We start from the raw sequence: 21757 nt of genomic DNA on the forward strand, positions 1-21757 counted from the left end.
AATCCCACTGCAGTTAAGATCAGTGGGTAACTTGAAAACAAATTCAGGAGAAGCAGGATTTGGTCAGTAGATTCAGGGGGCACACTTCAATGTGTTTTGAAGTTAAACATAGCATTTATCATCAAACGTCACAATAGTCTACATATCAAAAATGGGACTTAAATCCCTTTCAGTATTGACACCTGTGTTGGTTTTTTTCAGGAACTATTTAACATGATATAGGAATAAATTTACGGTATAAAAAAGAACACTGTATTGTCTACAAAGCACAAGGGAGAGAGAACAAAATTACTCCTAAGTTAGAATTTCACTGATGTAAGCATGCCAACACATTGCCCAAATTTTGCAACAACTTAAATTCTAAGTAGTCAGAACTTAGTTTTTTTTCTCCTAACACACATGCATCTCTTTCCATTATCTTTAGAAAAAGATTTATTTTTTCTGTCTGTGTACCCAGCCCTCACATATCACATCACATATCTCTGAATTTACTGACATCTCACATGAACTTGTTTCTATTCTGCACTTTTATTTCATAAAAAAAAATGTGATAACAATGTGCACTCAACTTTGTACTGACATTCAACATCTAAATAACACAAGCAAATTGCACAATACTTACTGTTAGCAGGTTAATTAAATCCATATTGGGCTCTAAGTGATGAGAGGCAGTTTGCAGGGAAACCAGTTCGTTCAAGGTGATGGAAAGTTGCTGCATTTTTACTATGTTTACTTTATTTTCATCTATCCAGTCAGGGAAAATGACATGGACGGCAATCAAGTCTTTCAAATGAACTCCTAAAATCGGAATTTTGAAGCCAACACAGTCAGCAAAAGCCTTGCGGTAGTTGCAGTAGTTTCCATTGGAAGAGACCAGATCTGTCATTTCATTCCAGTCCTACAAACAACCAGAGAAGCAAGTCCTTGTGAAAGCATTCATAGCATTTCCTTAATCTGTTTTAATGAGCATAACTCATGGCTGAGTGTCAACAGAGTTAATTTTCTCTCTAACACATGCAATCAAGCAGAGAATCTCTGTGAGTCGATCCTTCTCCAGTGAGAGAAACCCAAGCCAAGTCCCTTAGGATGCCCTGCCAAGATCCAAGTATTGTGCTGGTGAGATCTGAAGACCTTCAACATTCAATTGTCCACCATACCTTTGTGACTTCCGAAGACAAATGAGAATGAGTCTCTTTCAGGCGAGAAATAGAGCTGTGGCTAAGACCTCCCACAACTGCCATCAGTGTGTTGAAATTCTGGAGATGGAGGAGCTTCTGTGGGAGAGATGGATCCCCAAAAAAATAAAAATAAGGGACATATGTATGGCAGCTATCCAGTATCACACATGACAAGCTAAAGGAGACAGCCTACCGTTGCTGCATTGGAAACAGCTAAGCCAAGGGACATAAAGGAATTCATCGATTATTTTTAAAATTAGATTAGTTCCACAAGAAGCACGTGATAATGACAGTCGGGAACCAGAATACAACAAAGAAAAAAATACATTTTATTGTTTTGTCTGCTAAAAAATGCAGATGTGCCACACCTGAAAGAAATAACTAGTAGTTATGCTAAACAGGCTTTTCACTCAGGAAACAGCCCAAAGAGCACCCAATTCACTTCTTCCCTGCAATCTGTATGTTGTTGCTTTACCCTGGAGGAAGGAAACTCAAAAACAGGACCTACCTGTGCAACATTGATAAACTTTGTGATCACTTCTGCCCTTTGCAGGGGTGTTGGCTTGCTGAGAACCATGAGCTGGACCCACTTGGAGATACCGTTAAACAAAGCAATAGATCTCTCCAAAGTAGGATTGTTCTCCAGGCAGCCATGGATCACGTAACTTTGGTAGTCTGTGAACTAACAAGGAAAGGGAAAGACATTTCAGTAAAATGGTGGGCAACTGAAGAGTCAAAGTGAAACTTTGGTATCTTTTTCCCTATCAAAGCTCTTCTTGTTTAGACAGAGACTACAGCTGAGGCTCAGAAGACTGCTGCACATCAGTATTTTCTTAAAATATTTTCTTTTGTCTTATTTGTAGTTCTTGTATCACTTAAAACTTCAGCATTCAGTATGCCAGGTAATATTAAGGCATGCATGACAAATATGATTATTACTTCTATGGAATCATTTTTTCCCCACAATTTACTCAACACTTACAATGTTTTATTTCGTGTAGTTCTACTTGACATCCTCATACAATGATGCAGTGTATAGGAATGACCTATTGCTACAAGCAAGAAGCACATAAAAAGAAGCTTTCACTTCAATACCTGCTCAACAGCATTACTGATGTAAAGAGCAAAATATGGGTACTGCTGAAGTCAACAAGAGCTCCTCACTGCAGCCTGAACTGCAACTCAAGAAGCTAACTATGCACCAGCTTTTCTCTCCCTATGACTTCCTCCTACATCAATCAATCAATCAATCAATCAATCAGTAGCACAAGCAGCTAGTTCTGCTAAATCTTGCTTATTCTGATGTTGTTCATTCCATGTGTGTTCATGGATATCATTCCACATGGGATAGCTACCACTAGGATTAGATTTCCCAAGAATTTCTGGGAAGTATTCTTAAGCTCTCCCTTAAATTTGGATTTTCAGAAGCTTATTATATTACTTCAGTTTGTGTAGTGACCTGTAGCAACACCAGACAACACCAACTTCTTGGTCATCTTAGCTGCTAGAACTGGCTGCTTCAATATGACAGCATATTCTCTTGACAAAGTAGGTGAAATGTAAAAAAAAAAAGTGTTTTGTTAAAGAATATGAATGCCCTTTCCTAGGACAGGATGGTAGCTGCGAACAACAAAGCTGCAGGCTTCTTACAGAAATTCTCCTAAAAGACTTATGCTCCAGAAAAGTGAGATGTTCAGCTAGTTCAATGGGCTCCAGATGATCAAATAGTAGGCAGGCTTTTCCTTTCTTGGAAATCTTCTTCCTTTGTGTAACTCTTCTCATCCAGTCATAGGAAGGTCTACAATAGAAAATGAGACACAATTCTCATTTCTCTTTGGGTAGTAGCCAACAGTTTACATAAAGTTATCAAGATATATATCTGTGACCCCTATCAGACAACACTCCGCATGAGATAATGCTCAGGTGTATAATGAGGGGTAAGGATTTCAGAGGTACTTCTGCACAAGTTGCATGATAGCAGATTTCCATCAGAAGAAAAGGAGGCTGTCATTCAAAAGTGCCTTGGAATACAAGAACAACAAGCCAAATTCTGATTAAGAAAAAAAGAAAAAGCCACCTTCAATAACATCAAGAATGAACATCAAGAACTCTGTAAGACCACAAGTCCATAAAATAACAGAACAGTAGAAACAGCATCGAACAACCAACAGAACAGTAAGGTGTTTTTTGCATAAAAATGTAAACCGTTTGCTTACAAGTAATAGAATAATTCCTACCCAAACACAGCAAAGGGACTTTGTAGAGCAGAAAGAGGTTCCTAACTTAATATTTTATAGCCAAGATTAATTATAAGCTAACACTTGTGTGATTTCACTGGCATTCCTGCTGAAAATCTTGCAGCCTTCACTGAGATCAGTTGGGCCGTCCTTCCAGGTTGCTACGCTGATTTTGAAATAAGGGGAAGCAATTCTGACTGTGCCAGATTTTAAAAGAAAATCTATAATAACAGGTGAAATATATGAGCCTGTTTGGTGGTGTTTAAAAGGTAACTTCTGGGAAGTCACAGAAATAACAGTATAATCACTTCGATGCAAGACAATTATATGTGTCAGTGCTACAGATTATTGAATTAAATAATAGAGAAAAAAGCACACAGAAACACACTGGAAAATAAATAGGTAGGTTACAGATAAGAGGACAGAAAAGTTTCCATGAGAAAATACAAGATTTACACAATGTGCCAATCACTGCGTTGCTTGTCATTCTGTATGAAAAATAATAGGAAGAAAGTAATATTCATCGTTTAATTAGCACTGGCTTTTTCAAAAGAATCAGGAAAATTATTTCTTTACCATTTACATTAAATACTTATAAGAGACTTCAGTGTCAAACTACATGTGGAATTTCAAATTTAGAAGGTAGGAGAGTTTCTTTTTTTAAATGACTGTTTGCTCTCTCAAGATGAGGATGGCCCTTAATACTGTTGTATTTTGCACAGAATTAGAAGTCTGCTGCTACAGAGGACAGAGGGAAAGGTTCTGAAGCTCATGACATGCTTACATGCTGGAGATATCAATGAGATCGATGTGATCCTCATAGCCAAGTTGGCTGGCTAATTCTCGAAATTCCTCAGTCAAACGAATCAGCCCAAGATCCAAGTTAAATTCTGCAGGAAACTCCAGAATCCAGTATCTGAAATTGATGTAAATCAGTTCAGAGACATGCAGGGATTCAGGTGTAATATTCAGTGGCTGTACTGATATATTTTAATCAACAGAATTTATGAATATTTCAGACTCAGTGGTTTTAGGGCAGAGAGGGTGGGCCACCCCAGCCTGCTGATGCTGTACTTCTCTCTGATACTGATGACAAAGACATTAAAAATAGTCACAGACATAGAAAAACAGGGTCTGTACTATCAGCTCTTTTAGCAACTGAATCAACAGTCTCAACTCCAAAATATTCCACCTTATAACTGATGGCAGGATTGGTGACATGGTGCAATCACATAATTTCCTTCATTTACCTCACCACAGCATAATACAGGAGCACTCTTTTGAAATGCCAAATTAAAAGATGCCTGGGGTGACACACACAAAAGGCAGCCGCACCTGCCCCAACTCAGTTCCATGCGCCCAAGTGACTCTTGCATTTGTCCCTTGCATAAATGAGACACTGTGCTCAGAAAAGGATTTTCCAGTGAAAATGAAAATGTGAAGTTAAAGTGGCAGCATTACCATGATAACCATGTAAACAAGGTAATTCCTCTTCTATTTAAGAGGGCAGGAAAAAGGCTTCATCAGTGCTACTTTCAGTACCTCTCTCCCATTCCTTCAGTGGTGATATAATTTAGTCCAGAGGAGGGAAGAAAGAGCATTTGTTTGAGAGAAGCAGGTTGTAGCATGTTAGCTTAAAAATTCATACTTTCTATTTTATGGAGAAATGCTCCTGTACAAGCACAGACTAACCAGGGAGAGAAACAAGGTCAGAGACAGTTAGGTGCAAAGATCAGAACAAATCTGATCTGTAAAAGCTTTGACATCACCCATATACTCATGTAATCATTTGAACTGAAGCCAACAGCCTGAAGATAAACTTCCTCCGCCAAAAATAGATGATATATAGAAGTAAAAAGTGTCATTTTTCTGTGTGGCACTGGCCTCGTCTCCCTGTTAAGAGGTGTCATGCTCAGACACCAAGTAATACATGGCACAAGGTTTCAACCAGCTCGGCACAGTTACATGTCTTAAGCACTGGTTCCGCTAAAACCATTGTTTTCTCAGTACAGTAATTCACACTTTACTATGGACTAGAGATCAGATTAAAACAATAACTTTCTTAAGTGTTAGGAAAATAAATTACAATTACAGTATTCACAGCAGATAGAAAACAAAGCATGCCTACCTCATGAAATAGCAGATTTTTAGTCTGAACTCATTGCAGTTCTCCCCGCTGGCATCTCTATACGTATTCATTCTAGTTAAAGAAAGCTATATGTGCCTTGTTTCAGTAACGTGGTTTTTATCTACATCAGACAGTGGCTCTGGACCAGTATTAAAAACTTCCATTCAACAGACAACTACAGCATGATCTGATATTCATTCACTTACACAGTATCTGAAGACAATGACAAGTTATTGGCTGCATTTTGGTCTTTGCCCTAGCAAAAATGCCTTCTATTGCACTATTCTGTGCACTCTGCTGAACAGTTCTGAAGACATGTAGGTACTTAGCTACCACTGAAAGCTCATAGTACTCCAATACCAGCCTGCCACTATAAATTTGAGTAGTTATCTTGGCAACATTTCTCCATTTATTCAAAGATAATTCAAAGCATTCCTCCACAAAGAACTTATGGAAAATATCTACAACCAAAAGCAGAAGGAAGCTCCCAGATTTCCACTTTTTAGGGTGAAAGAGTCAGACCTTGTCTGTCACTAATTAAGTAACACAATCTGCTTTCAACATTGTAATGCTGACTTGCAAGACATGCTGAAAGGATATGTAGACAGAAGCTTGACAGCCAGCTCTGTGGAAGGCAGGTACCAGCGATGCATTAGAAGAAAGATTCTCGGCAAATGGCTGGAGCATTGATTTCCTCCATCATCTGCAAAAGAGCAATAAGTGAATGAACTACTTAGTTGCGGACAGGGAGGAGTTTATATCCTTCAAGTGGAGATAGAAAAAAACAGAAGTTAAAATCTTGGGTTGTTATTTACCGAACAGACAGGGAACAAAAGCAAAGCACGCAAATGCTCCTTTAGAGGTAACTATTGATAGACTGTAGCGCTGTAGGGAAAAGGAAGTCCAAGCAGACAACAGTCCATAGCTAGAAAAATGGGACATGGACAGCATAAGCTAAATGGCATTGCAACGAGGCAGTGGGTTATACAGATAACAAATCCAAAGCTTGTCCACCAACAGGGCAGGGAGATGGCTTATCCAAAACCACTTATAAGACTTGTTTAGTTGCAGCTACATATTAACCACTAGACTTTTTAAGAAAGGGGATCAAAAGCATCACTACGGTCAATATGCGGATCGCACCTCCAGCTTCTATACAGACGCTCCCATTTCTGAAGTGTAGCCACTGAGGCTATGGGAAGTTACTTCCTGCCAGCCTGGCTGACAGTTCACGTTCCTCAGCACTCCCAGTCCTATGTTATTTTCTCTCTGTTACTATTTCAGTAGACAGCAGTCTATATGCGTGTATGAAACAGGAACCAGATACAGACTACAGTTGTCAAGAGAACATGTATGCATGGAAGAGAGATATTATTTCCAACAGACATAAAGTATATGGGTTCTGCTACTTCTCACTAGGTATACAGGACAACAGGTCTGATCATGGTCTACAAAAAATGGACATACAGAGATGCAGTATGCTCAGGAGCAAAATCTGGTCCTTAAAAAACTATTTTCTCTCATCTTCGGATGCTTCCTTCTCTCCAAAAGCGGAAAAAAACCAAAACAACAACATTCAATCAAATCAAAATCTGTCTTATATTCTGAGAGACTTTAAATGTAGCTTTGTGAATTAAGAACCCATTTCAAAGCATATAAGTATATCCATGAACTCATCTCATCTGGCAATAGGGTGACAGTTATTGATTAACAGCGCCATGGATCAAGGTCTACTTCATCACTTCTTTCCCTCAGACCTGGTATATTACATTTAAGTAAGAGTAAAAAGATTACATGAGCCTTGAGTCATATTTTTTCCAATTATTGCATGATGACTTGGAAAACCATTCAGAATAACAACTGGTCAGAAAAGCAGCTGTGTAACCACTCAAGACAATGCCAGAAATAACTCCTCGAATCATTCAACTAAACACTTGTTTAGTTTTAAACCATTATACCCAACACTGTGCTTTATCTGCATTAAATTTTCTTAGCACAATATGCATATGACTAAAATTCTGGCCCGTATAATTCTGGGACAAAATAAAACACGGAAAAATTTACAGAATAGAAATGTTTGCCAAGGGAAAGACTGGCTAAATCAGAGAACAGCAGGGGTTGTGCTATAAGATGAATTCAAAGAACAACAGCAAAGCAAAGCACTGAGAACACCTACCAAACATTTCAATACAAGCGTTCAAAAGCTCATCTAATGTTGCAGCCTTCCCAAGCGTGTTTGACCCCATTGTGCTTTAGTCGTTGTCAAAAAATAAGAGGCATTTTCATCAAGTAGAAAAATGCTTCTTCAGTTCTTCAGCTGCACAGCTTTTTCATTTTATTGTTGGCTGCATTCTTCGCTGGGCTTCAAGGCAAATCTGCAGAAAGAAAGTAAAGGAAATGATAGCTATACGGCTACATGAGGGAGTTATCAGGATGCAATGTTTACAACTCAACTCATCTTCTCTGCAAACTGTTTGTTTTTTCCCCTCACACGACACAGCCGATGTGAAAGTGTTGTAAGATTTCCATACATTCCAGCTTGTGTTTTTAAGTGTTTTCCAATTGTTTGTCCACTAGCACAAAACACATCCCTAGAAGGGGTCATAAAACAGAAACCAGATGGCAAATGAGGACGTGCACGTTTGCTGACGCACACTTTGTTCAGGTCATTTTATTTACACTTGATAAGTCACTTTTTATTAATAACCCCGCTTTCATGTTCAAAACATAAACATTTGTTTTTCCTAAGGTTACAGGCTCATGGCTGATATCTTTTTTATGCTAACGGTTCTGATTGGCACAGGCCACACAAAATGTTTAATGAAGGTCATGACAAGTACTAAACTTGGAGGTGATTTTTCAAGGAACCTGAAGATCGAATGCTACAGCATTTTAAAATAGATCTCTCTATAGTAGCTGAGCAAGCACAGAAGGCTGAACGCATACCAAAACTTTTAGACTGTGCCATACATCTACTATGCATTTAATTAGCAGATATCCATTTACCTGAAAGATGAAAGGAATACTGATCTGAGATTTCAGAGATAATTACACATCTTATTTAAAGAGTTGGTATTTCAGAATAGTTATTTAGTCACCACTTTAGGATAGGATAAATAGGATAAATAGGATTGAGGAAAGTGGTTGAAGTTTCTGTCTATGCCTTGAAAATCGCTGCACGTGAAATGTAGGAGGGGAAGCAATTTGATCAGAGTTTTTTAAACATTCTCTATAACATATAGCATAGGACAGCATCATCCCTATCTTCTGTTATCGGTGTTAAGGCACCTGTATAGCAGTCAACAAATAAGGCTCCATGTAGAATAGCGGTACTTTTAATTGTATGACAGCTATTTAACTAGTAGATAAATAGATTCTAACACTATAGTCCACTCCCTGAAAAAAGCCTATCTGACCACTAATGCGTTTTATGCTCATAATATTTCTAGAAGAAGGATGTAACCTTTACAGTGGAGGAAGAACTGGCTGACTGGGGCTAAGCCACATATCCTCAGCTGAGCCAAAACATTATTTCATATCTCTGGATCACAGTCTCCAACAACCGCAACCATTACATCATTATTTGTGTGATTAAGCACTGCTGTTCTACTAGAATGAGAAAAGTCTTGTCTAGATTGTGCCATAAATAGTATGCAACCACAACACCACGTCTAGAGATGGATGAGCGGAGCTCAGCAGCTGCCCCACGTCAGAGCAGAGTCAGCTCCAACTGCTCCATAAAGGACCAGCCGCTGGATAGAGCTGAGCCATGAGCAATGCTGGTTTTGACTCTGAGAGAGAAGTTTTAAGAATGGGAAAAACTGCTGCACAACAGCAGCTAGGAGAGAGGAGTGAGAGATGTGAGAGAAACAGCCCTGCAGGCACCAGGGTCAGTGCAAGAGGAGGGCAGTAATAGGTAGAGAGCAAAAATGTCTGCAGCAGTGTGTCCAGAAGTTAAAAGTTCATGATGGACTGACCTACTAAATGCAGACTCCCGTACAAGTATTGACCACACCATGACCACCACATTGCATAGTCATTTGAGCAGGAAGCTTTCCTTAGCATTCTCATGCAGCCAAACTGCATCTTTTATTCACCATTTTGGAAGTCCTAAGATGACACTGTGGACTGTCCTAAAAGATGCGTTTAAAATGAATGCAGGGGCTGTGAGTTCTTGAGGCAGATGCAGTCAGGTGTAATGCCTTATTTTTTAAAGAAACAGGATACACTGACAGCTAACTCGTGGTCTCATGCAAAAGCATCAAAGGGTGAGAACAGAGCTGGGGGCACTAGACAGGTTTTAACTCTTGGCTATTATTAGTAGTATAACCAGAAGTCATCACCTTTATTGCTGGAGGCTACTAAGGGGAGGTCCTCACCTGGAAGCTACAGGAGTTTAACACAAAACTCTGATATCCAGCCAGTATAAATCACTGTGTGGGCATTTTCACATGGCTTCCATACAAGCTATATTGGTTACAGGTGCAAGCTAAACCAATAAGCTGGGTTTAAATAGGCTTACATTTGACAAATGGGGCAATATTTATTTAGCTGAATTGAATTAAAACAGCTTTTTAGCCAAACCAGAGTAAACATAGATGTAACATTTTCCCCCATCAGTTAAAAATGTGTTATTTTTCTTCTGCATAGGGACAACAAATAGAGCCACGTGTAAACAGTTCAACTTTGACACGCAGGCACCTCTATGGGTCTCATCTCACCTGTGATCTTCCCAGAGATCTGCATGCAGGAAACTCTTTACAAGATTAGAACATTCTTGGAAGGTTTAAGTAAGTCAGACCTCTCCTCTCCTCCCCCTCCTCAAATGAATGCTTGCATTAGATAATTTCCGCCACCTGGCTGCTGGGCAGAAACTGCTGAACATGAGCAGCTGAACAAGGAAATCAAATCGTTAGCAGCACACAGAAAAATAAGCTGAGAAAAAAACAACTGAGAATCTCATGAGAACATTTATGGTAACTGCCCTTACTGCACTTTTTTGCTTTACCCTGTCTTGTTCACATCCATGCTAAGTTCTTCAGGATAGACCTCATCTCCTATCCTTTAGTTGTAGTGGAGGACCTCAGGATGGGGCCCTTTCTTGCTATTAGTCTCCAAGAGATTAGTGTAATCACCATAATATGAATCCCAGATGGGACACATAAGGCTGCACCTTTGCCCACACTGGTGCAGTCCAGACACCTGTCTGGGCTCAAGTTGACACAAGTTGCTTAATGCACGGTTCCTTAAGTTTATGCTACACAACAAGCAGTTAAATATTTCTCATAGGTTATCAGTTCTGGTTCATTTATTATAGTACATGCAACTCCGTGTCTAGAAAAATCTAAGGAATTGACATCCTTGGACAAGTTTCTCCAGCTGATACATACTAAAGATGTTCAAAGCAGGAAAGCACAGTGACAGTGGGCTGTCAGGCAGCCTAATGCCACTGTTTCTGTCACAGTCCATGACCTCAAGCATCACATGCTGCAGGATGGCACATCTGGCTTACCAATGACATTTGTCATGTGATATGGGAACACAGAACAAGGAGAAGATTGTTGCACTGCCCCATGTGTGCAGGATATGAGCCTTGCTGGGAGCAGGAAAGGAAAGTAAATCTGAAAGTCCTGGATTCTTCCAGTGTGATTCACCAGTATTCATTCACCTTTGCTACACACCTTCAGACAGCAGTTATCCAATTAACTAGGAGATCCTCAACAATCACCCACACCTTATTACTTTAACTTACTTTTTCTGGATCAAAGTGGAACTTCCAAAAGCACTAAACAGAATGTTTAGTCCACTTATCAGTGGAGGAGAGGATGGGACATGGCTAAGTGTATACGGATGATGAATAGCTAGAGCCAAACTTCATATTAACAAGAGACCCTGCACAGGGGATTTTAGTAATTCTATGCTCCACAGGATAAAGTTTTTACTTCTCCACTTCATTCACCCACTGCAAACTAACCAGGCACTCCCCAGCTGGCAGTCAGGCACCCATATCCACTCACTCACACCCCATCCCCTGCTGTGCAGATTACACTTGGTCCTTTCAGTGAGATACTGAACAGTGTGGGAGGTCGGGATCAGTGCAGGACAGTTTCTACCTGTTGCTTCTTCCCTTTCACTCTTGTCTTATCATAGAATCATGATAAACAAGCCACCACTGTGGCTCTTTTATGGGCTGTAGTCCCTTCACAGAGTACTTGCTCCATCATGGGCTTATCCATGGGCCTCAGTTCCTTCAGAGAAGTACGTGTTCTGCCACAGAGCAGCTCCCAGTTCTCTGACCTTGCTATTCCCTCTGTTCTTCCCTTCATGTTTTCTGCCTTTCCTCAGACATTTTCACAGAGGCGCCAAGAGCCTGGTTGATGGGCTCAGCCCACAGGGTGTCCTGGCTGGAGCAGCTATGTCTGGCACAGGGCAGTCCCTGGCCTCTTCCTCCCACAGAGGTCCCATCTGCAGCCCCTCTGCTGCCAAGCCTTTCCATTGGCATCTAACACAACTTCTAAGGGATGAGCATTTGCAGCCCTAAGATAAGAGCAAGCAAGTTAAAAACTGTGAAATGCATTTCATTGTGTTCAGCTTTGAGAGAAGAGTCCTTTGAGCTAACTTCTTTCAGGCCAACTAATACAGATGGGGGTTATAATCAATTTAGAGGCCTTCTGCAGTAACAGGGGTTAAATGAATTGGACCATAAGTGAGATACCAAGTGGCAATATAGATCTGCTCATATGCATTACCATACAATTAGTTCAGAGCCATGTAATACCTTGAAGACATTCATAAATTAGAGTACGAAGTACAATACATACTGACCTAAAACAAAAGAGAAGCTTACAGAAATCACGAGGAATGCTAATGGATGGTCACAGGACCAAATACTTTCAGTAATCAGAAAGTCACTTGATTAAGCTGCTTAGACATCATTTTGTTTAGCATTCTTACCTCTTACTGTGAAATGTAACCAAGATTTCTGACATAACAGGAATAAAAATAGGTTTCTTCATATATAAGCTCTGCAGAATAATGGGTAAGTTGATAACTGGATTTCTAAAGACAAAGATTTCATTCGCAATTACAATTTTAGTGTTACACAATGTTATCTAGTATACAGTTATTTACCATACTTGGGATTTTTCTTGTTCACTTCTCTATTTGCTTCCTCAATTTACTGTGTTGGTCTTTGTCTCCGTAACTATAATTCCAGCTTACAATGGCAGTAAAATCTGAACATCTGAATGTACATCCTTGAATTATTTAATGTGCTGGAATACTACCTTATTTACCCTCTCCATGGGTCAAGGGACTACAATTGCCCAGGAGGGGAAAATAAGGTAGAAAGAAAGATCCAAAAGAGGACTCTATTTCACCTTCATTATGAGGGAAACTTCTAGCCACCCTTCTCAGTAGATTTGTCATTTAAAGGTGTTATGCTATTTCCAGTGAAGCAAAAATAAAATTACAAATATCAGACATTTCATTCATGTGTGTGACACACGGGGATGGAGCTGTTCTGAGAATACTTGCCCTTCATTAACGTATAGAGATCTCCACTACCAAAGTGTAACTCATCAACAGGGGAGAGCTAACAGCAATAAGAATCCATATGCTCTTGTATGCTTTTATTTTTTCTTTCCAGAAACCTCTTACAAGTTACGTTACTGCTTGTAAGCCTCAAGAAAATCTCTTCGCAATTACCTTTATTATTGACAACTTGCTTATGACTTTTGACAGCCTTTTGTGAATAAGCTTGGTTTGTTAATCTAGTCAAAACAGGGGTGGGGAAAAAACACCTAAAGAGCTGGTATTCTTGACTGATCACACTGTTGTATGCTTTTAACAGACTGTTTTTTCTTTTCCCAAAAGCAAACATTTATTTTATTTTAAAACACATATGGGGAAATAATCATATTTTCAGGTCTGAAAGATAGAGAGTCAGTATGCATTTCCATTTATCTGTAACAAAATACTTTCGTATTTTATTATTATTCATTACTGCCAGTTTTACTCTCTTAAAGCCAAGCTAGAAAATCAGACAGACCTATTAATCAGCTCTCTAAGAAATCCCAGGTCCTATTTTCCTATGCCTTCTCTTATGCTCACTGTGGAGGCTTACCTTTCCCCTCAGTAGATAATTTTCTCTTAGTTTTAACTAAGTCACAATCCTCATACAGTAGTACAGTCCCCGGGCAGTGCCCTTTACAAAGCCATTAAGTCTTCCAACACTTATGACAGTTATAAGAGTCAACACTGCTCCCAGTTTCAGGCTAGCTTTCAAACAGTGTTAAAGCAAAGGGAATTATAGGAACCTTTAACTTGTAATACAAGTCAGTACATTTGGTATCAGCATTTTTTGTCTGAAAAACCCATGGCTTCCAAAGCCATTTTCCCTTTGAAGAAGCTTTTTCCATACACCAAATTCAGTAACTTCCAGTTATTTTCTTTCCCACTGTAGATGCACTGTCTGTTGCTGGCACAAAACTCCCTAAGCCCACACTGACAGCTGCATTGCAGGTTGTGTGCATATATATATATGTATATATATGTACACACACACACACAATGCTCATGCATTGTAATGATGCCAAAAGAATTACAGCCATTTATGGAGTATCTCAAGCATGTAAATCTCTGCAGAGTTGCAGTGGGCACTCAAAACAGAGAGATTATTGCTAAGTGCCCCAAAAAGCAAGACATTCAGACATATTCTCTCTCCCCTCTTCCATCTCTGCAGCTACTTTTTTATTGAGAGAAAAAAAAATCTGTAATCACAGATACCAGCACAGGGAGACTTCCACATCCAACTATCTGCCATCCTTCCCAGCATCAGTGACCATATCTGATTTCTCCCTCTTCTTGTTTCTGGCATTTTCCTAGCTGAAGAACAACTGCAGTTACTTTACATCTAATAAAAACAAGGCCAACGCCTTATGGAGAGATGCTAAGCATGCCTTTATTTTTAACTCTTCAGCACTGTTATCACATACATCACATTTCTCCCTGTGAATCCACAACCTGTGCTCATCATGTAGAGAGAGCAGTTTTCCTCTTGTGACCACAGTCAAAATACAGGGCAACTTCAGAAATATCTTGGCCACAAGGCCTGGGAAGTACTTGGTGCGTTAAGTTGAAGGTAGCAACTGGCAAAACAATAAAGGCAGGAAGAGGTGTTCCGGGACTTAAGGGGCAACTGGATGACTGAGATGGAGCAAGACAGTTATAAGGACAGAGGGGCACGACAGGGCTTTTGCTCCTTTTTATCATTTGGCTGTTACAGTGAGCTTATGCTGAAATCATCCTTTTCTTTTGCCTTTGATGAACGTAGGGAATGGTTCACACCTAACTGCTATTTCCCCACCAATGTGCTAACAGGTCCCAGACAAGCAGAGAAGACTGAACCAGTTGCTGATGGTCAATAATCCTTCTCAGTCTCTACCGGCAGCATCCCATTTATTTGAGAGCAATTCCTCTTTGAAGAGAAAATGTAAATCAAAACAGCACACAGGAAAACAGTGACAGACACACATGACAGCAGTCAGTAAGTGCACAATCCCAGGAACTCATGCAAATTGCTGTCTGCCACATGCTCACACGAATCAAGGATGCCTGCCTGCCATGATGCTGTGGCTTTGTCTCCGCAAAAGTTGATGATGACTCAAAGCTCACAATGGAGCAGAAGTGCAAAAAGCTGGTGGAATAAAAACACAGCCTGGAGGTCAGGAGAGATAACAGCACCTTCCTTTGCTGAGCTGTCAGCAGATGCCACATAGCAAAATACACAAGTGGTTCCTTGCATCTTGGTATTTTCTATGAGTTTCTCCTGGGAAGAAGTGCGAAACAGTGGCAGGCTTCTGACTTCTTAGTGATGCAGAGGGAACACTTTAAACACAGGCATACAGTGTTAAAGCAGTTCAGAGGTTTTAAAATAGTAAGCCACTGACAGAGAAGGGCAGAGAAGACACTACTGGCACTTTCTAGTGTGTCTGATCAGACTCTGAACTCATTTTCAGAGGTAACAAAGCAATGGGCAGATGGCTGACTAAACCTTGTTTCCTTACTAGGAAACACACACTGATTAGCATCATCCTATGAAGCCATGCAACAAACTTCTCAAACTGTTTATGATACCAGAAGAAACGCACAGAGCACAGGATATGAGAACAGCATCAGCACAGTTAATGGCGACAGCTATGCTGGTGGAGCAGTGGGTTTTATTAATAACCACGTACTTTCCTAACAATAGGACAATTTGCAGCCAACAAGTTAAATGCTTTATTAAAAAAAAAAAAGTAAAGGCAATGCAGGCATTTCTCATAAAAAGGCCTGAAACATGAATGTAAGCTCATAACTGTCTCAAAGAAGAGTAAAAAGCATCTTATGAATCATGCTTTAATATGTAACACATTCAACAGGTACCTTTTAACTTCAGTATGCTAAGTTCTTTTTGGTAATTAACGATTTATCATACCAAGGGATATTTAACACAGGATAGCAGCTAGACAACTATTGCCCCTCTGAAGCCACAGACGACACTGCTACAACAGACTTCAGAGGAACACATCCCACCAGGAATTCCAGAAGAAGACTTTGAATTGGAAAAAGGACACAGAGCCCAAATCCGCGCTCCCTCTCACTTCCAGGGCCATAATTCTCAGCCTGGTCTCTGCCTTCTCACCCCCTTGCTCAAGAAGGTGACTGCCCATAAATCTTCTGGACTCTTTCTGCTTTTTCAGCACTGAAGAACCAAAATGCTCAACTCTGGCCTTGAAAAACATATCAGAGTCAGTAACACCAAGCAGCTCCCCAATTTGGACATCATGTTAAATCTTTTCAGGATCTGTGCACCAGAAACTTCTCTGCCTTGCCAATATTAGAGATCACTGGTCACACCTAGACTGTCCCTCCCATACTAAACATGCACAGCAACAATGCCCAAGCTCTCTAATACCTCTGAACATATTAAAATGTGAAAGACACAAGATCTATTATTGTTTTTAGTGGAAGGATTGTAGTCCCCTCAAATGGGTTGAGACAACAGAGCAGATTTGCCAAGTAGGTATCCCTGCCCCAGAACGTCAACAAACAAATTCTGCATTAAATTAAACAAAGTTTCCTTGGGCTTCAGAGAGAAAGCAGGAAGAGGGTGACTAATTTAAGAATACTGTGGATTCTGGTTCTTGTTCCAGTGCCTAACTGAGATAAAAATATATGGACAGTCATAAGGGCAGAGCCTGGAAACCAGGAGTTTTAGGAAGGGTGGCATCTGTTCCAGGAAGTATGTGCTCATGAGTTTGGTAAGTAGAGCGTGAGTAAGCAAGCTAAAGTAGGCAAGACATCTTTAATAGAAGACACTTTTTTTTTTTGGGTGTTTTAAGGAAGGCATTTCATGAGCAGTGTGATAAAACCAGAAAGTCAAGGCTATTCTGATTTGAACAGGAAAAAAAAACCCATAATATATCCAGCTGGTAAACTGACTCAAGCTCTAATCCAGCAAAGGTTTTCTGATGCAATTTGCACCACAGGCAATCCATTACATCATAATACCACGTGCACAAACTGCTTCTCCTCCTTCCCACTAGCAAAACCAGGAATTTCTGAGCAACTTCTGGGTTCAAACACTGGGTTACTGCAAAAATAGACTTCACTGACGCATGTTATATGAACCAGATTATGGACTGGGCTGACCTAATTAAATGATGAGTTACGAATGGAAGCCCATCTATAATAACGAAAATTCAGATTAAAGAGATTACATTTGGTGAGACCAACGCTTGTGCTGGAGAAATAAGCCCTTTCAAAGGCTACAAAGAAGAATGTAGCATCATGACAAAGAAAATGTGCAACCTTGGGTCATTTATCAACGTGTTCAAGCAAGCATGCGAATGTACCCACACTAAGTCAGATTCAATCTGTTCTACTGTATCATCTCTTATTTACTTAAATAATAGACTCTAAGACTGTTTTCTGCTTGGGAATCATCAACAGCCTTCAGGTACAGTAAGCAGAATACACGTCAGTGGGCATGGAAAATTCTTGTTCATCAAGAAAAGCCTTTTCCTGCACACATTTCCCATGCTTCAGGTTCTCTCGCACGAGGCCACCATCACCCTGAGTGAAACGTCTGCTTCCACAGTACAGGCTGAAGGAGAAGCAGTTTTAATGGTGGCTGAAAGGAGTTGTATATGGAAATGCAATTATATTTCATATAACATGTAAGATAGTATGTATCATCTACTGTTATATACTAAGTTTGGTAGGACTTGTGTGGTAGACTGAAGCAGATGTACTGTTGAATCACCAATTCATTTAAGATTATATAGTTATTTTCTGTTTGCAAGAACTAAATATATTACGTATCTGAACAGGAATAGCTCAAGTTTCACTAATTTTGCACAGTTTACTAGATCTGGTGTTATTCTTCAGGTACTGAAGCCTCCCACCCGGCCTGAGAAATTCCAGATCATTAGTAAAGAGAATATGCATTAATCACAGGTGTGAGAGTACAGTGCAGAGAGAGTCAAACCATTTCACCTATTTGAATGTGGTCAGAGGACACAGCAACAAGGGGAGCGGCCACTCAGAGTGAGACAGCAGATGGCCACCAAAACAACCCAAGTAATTCTCAGGGGAGACCGAATTTTCTGCTGAGCTGTAAACGTCAGTTGTGTGGGTATTTCCACACACCCACACTTTGATCCTGACCACATACACACTTATTGTAAGCCAAACTTTTTGATGGGACCACTCGTATCTTCTGATAAGCAAATATCCATGTGTTTGCAGGATGGGCCTTTGTAGCTGAACTGGACTTGCCTAGTCATTGTATTGTTCTTGCTTGTAGCTGACATTCTTTTAACTTCACTGCAAGAGAAAAGCTGTCCCCTGTCCCAGTGCCTCTGATCAGGTCATCAGGTGGCTTTCAGACAGCCCACTCCAATACGCAAATGTACCAATGAAGAAATAACACTACACTGACTATTCACATTGAATAGAAAACCCAGACTGAAGACCAATGATCAGAAAAATCTGAAGACCTGGGATTTTTCTATCAGCTTTTTTATTCAAATGCTTGAGTATTAGACACTGCCATTCATGAGTTAAAAGAGAGGGCCAACATGAAAACATTGCTATCAACTTCAGTAATGAAAAGTGATTACACCATAAACACATTAACAAAAAGCATTCATTGGAAGATGCTTGCAGTACCTATAAAAACGCTCCATAATCAGACTCAGACAGCTTAGCAAAAAAGAAAGCCACAAGTACTCCTACAGTATTTTTAAAAGTAGTTTCCTCTCTTTATTTAGGAGCATCCTGGGAGTGGCTCCTGTGCATAATGGCATTTTCAACTACATTGAAGAGCTGGCAAAACTGTGGTTACTCTAGATGTTTTCTTGTGGAGCACAAATATGGCCATTGAGAGAACTGCTCTAATAATTTCCTCGGATAAAAGGAAAAGAATTTAATAGGAATCTTGGAAAAGGCTCTAAGTGATATGCATATGCACAGACAGAGGTACATCAATATTCAGGCTGTTATCAAATCTCTTCTACCATGTAGTAAAAAGAAATAATCATCCAGGATGAAGATTTCTGTTAGGTATTGGACTCTTAGATGTGTAACTATGTCAATAATGAATGCAAAGGCTGAGCATTTCCCATGACAAAAGATGCAGAAACCCAGTCCATGTGCTACATCATGCCTATGCAGAACTGCCTTGACTTACACAAGCATAATTTAGGGATGGGAGTGTGATATTCAAAAAGCTGAGCACGTGTGTTTCCAGAAGATCACTACACAAAGTTATAAAAGAGTGGTAATACAGTGGCTGTGACTTTTGTTCAAGTATAAAATCAGTATGTGCACCAACAGCATCCTAAGGTGGGTACTCCAGTAACAGAGGTTGCAGCTGGAATTCATTAGAGAGGCCATAAAGTGAGAAAAGCTTGAGGGCTGCAATATTCTAGTTTCTCAAAGCACACACTCTGTGTTTAACAGTAACTACTGCTAAAAAAGTGGGCTGGTGATAAGGCCAGAAACAACGGCAGCCTTGAGAATCTTGTAATGTTGATCAAGCTTTTTTTTTACTTTGTGGGCAGTGGGTTTAAAGGGTTAGCTGTTACCCTTCAATTTCATTCAAAATAACATATAATAATGATAGCTGGGCACTGTGAATATGGCAGGGTTGTTTACCTTCAATTTTGTAGGTCTCAATGAGAAGTTATTTTCCTGTATCATAAATAACCTTTAAAACCAATAGCATAGAGGCACAAAACTGAGTATTCCTCACTGTTTCTTTGAGACAACTCAGTGTTACCTTTTAGTGATGCTGCTGATGCAGGACCATATGGCTTTACACCAGCCCTTTGCACCAACTCTAGCACAGTGGCCCCACCGTAGCCAGCATCCCTAGAGGACTACAGGCTCCTGAGTGCAAAGCCAGGATGCACCTCAGAGCCCCATAGCCTGCAGCACTCATGGCTTCCCATGCCACTTGTGTGGGAAGGCTGCTGGGTAACCACAGTCTGTAGTACTCCAACGCAAGGTTCAAAGGCAGACTACCCTCAGATACAAGAACAGGCAGGAAGCCAGGCAGACTTCTGGTTTTGTGAACAATTGAAACTGATTGACATTTTCCTATAAAATTTTCCAGTTAACCAGCTAAGCCATAAACTATAGTTTAAGGGAGAATTAAAAGTCTTTAGGGAGAAATAAAAAATGAAAGTTCTCTTTTTACGTGAAAGTGAATTAGGATTATTCTGCTCATCTTTACAGGACAGACAACATGATTCACTAAACTAAAATTCCAGTGCCTACTCTTGATCCCATTCTAAATTGTAGGTTTCTCCTGTCTCAACAGGATCCCATTACTGTCCCTCATCCAAGCCTTCCCCAAAGCACCTGGCAACTCTCAGCCTCATCACATACCAAATGCCTCACTACCTGTTCATTTGTTCCAATTCTTTCTCAATCTTACCCCCCAAAAAAACCAAAAGCCCACACCAAAATGAAAAACCACTCCACAATAACTCATCTCCACATAAATAATTGATCAAAAGTTCCTCTACAAATCCTACAGTTTCTGTATTTTTAAGCAAAATTTCAGACCAGAGCTTTCAAAATTTATCAGATGGGGAAATCAATCATTCATGAAGCAAAAGCATAAAAAATGCAAGCATCTAAAAATAAAGTGAATTAAAAACCTGGAGATAGTTAGGAGACTCACTCCTGTTTTTAGGGAGGATTTCTTAATCTTCATAAGCTAGTTATGTATGATTATCAACAACCAATTGTATCTTAATCAGTGCATCTTCATTCTTCTGCTGTCTTTTTCTGCTACTACCTTTACCTTTCAAAACATCCTTCTTCTTTCAACCCCCCAAACTTGCCAGTCATGGGCAGCTTTCTTCAGGCTGATTGCAGTATTTCAGTGGGGTACCTTTGTCAATTCCTTACATGACCATTTTTAAGCTGAATGCTGAAACTGCTGTAATCTCAACTTGCATCATTACCTATTCACTAGCTCTACAGAGAAAGGAAAATATGTTTGCCATAAACAACCTCTTCACAACATCAGCAGAGTAAATAAACATCATTTTCCCTCCCCGACTAGCATGAGGACAAAACACCGTACCTGTCTTGTTCCAGCAACAGTGAAAACAATACTATTGTTAATCACAGATCAGAAAAATATAGCCATTTGGAGCATGAATGACTGCTTATCAATGAGGCGACAAAAATACGCCTCTCTCTTAAGTGTTTTTAAAAAAGGTCTCAGATGAAAATAGGAAAGCAGTGGTAGCTTAGGAAAAAAAAATAAAAACAGGGAAAATCACTTACTGTACTTGGTTCTGCAGAGGTATTCAACACAAACATCACCCTTCCTTGTCCAGCTGCCAAGTGCTAAAGCATGAAATGAGCAGCTGTTTCCTTCAAGCTGGGGCTGTGTGTCTTAACTAGTCACATGCCCCTCTTGATAAATCTCACTGCTGTGCCAGGAGGTAGGAATCTGAAGATCATTATTCCCCTTATTAGAAAATCCTTTTCATAACAGCAGCCTTTGCTTAAGCACTTGACTGGAACGTGGCGCTGTGTGTTCCATAACTTCTTCTTTCTCTTTTCTTTTTTTTTTTTCTTTCCCTCTAAATCACTAACGCCCAACAGTAGATAAGCCTTAATCAACAGTAGGGGCAGCACAAATGGAA

The 21757-nt window shown here is 39.9% G+C and overlaps 1 protein-coding gene across 3 annotated transcripts in view; it reads right to left on the reverse strand.

Annotated features, from left to right (window-relative positions):
• The window catches only part of RASGRP3 (RAS guanyl releasing protein 3), a 44260-nt gene that overhangs the window by 14627 nt on the left and 7876 nt on the right, over window positions 1-21757 (reverse strand). The window contains exons 1-9 of one of the 3 annotated variants that reach the window (XM_015857704.2): window positions 21393-21669; window positions 7720-7918; window positions 6144-6246; window positions 5544-5606; window positions 4200-4331; window positions 2829-2976; window positions 1687-1860; window positions 1158-1274; window positions 623-898 (exon numbers count right to left, since the gene is read on the reverse strand). In XM_015857704.2, the coding sequence (XP_015713190.1) occupies window positions 623-898; window positions 1158-1274; window positions 1687-1860; window positions 2829-2976; window positions 4200-4331; window positions 5544-5606; window positions 6144-6246; window positions 7720-7789 (1083 nt within the window). In that variant the 5' untranslated portion in view covers window positions 7790-7918; window positions 21393-21669. Of the gene's footprint in view, window positions 1-622; window positions 899-1157; window positions 1275-1686; window positions 1861-2828; window positions 2977-4199; window positions 4332-5543; window positions 5607-6143; window positions 6247-7719; window positions 7919-21392; window positions 21672-21757 lie in introns of those variants that run through there. The other 2 variants (XM_015857705.2, XM_015857703.2) reach the window with 2 other exon arrangements.

This window comes from Coturnix japonica, chromosome 3 (genome assembly GCF_001577835.2).
Source record: "Coturnix japonica isolate 7356 chromosome 3, Coturnix japonica 2.1, whole genome shotgun sequence".
NCBI lineage: Eukaryota > Metazoa > Chordata > Aves > Galliformes > Phasianidae > Coturnix > Coturnix japonica.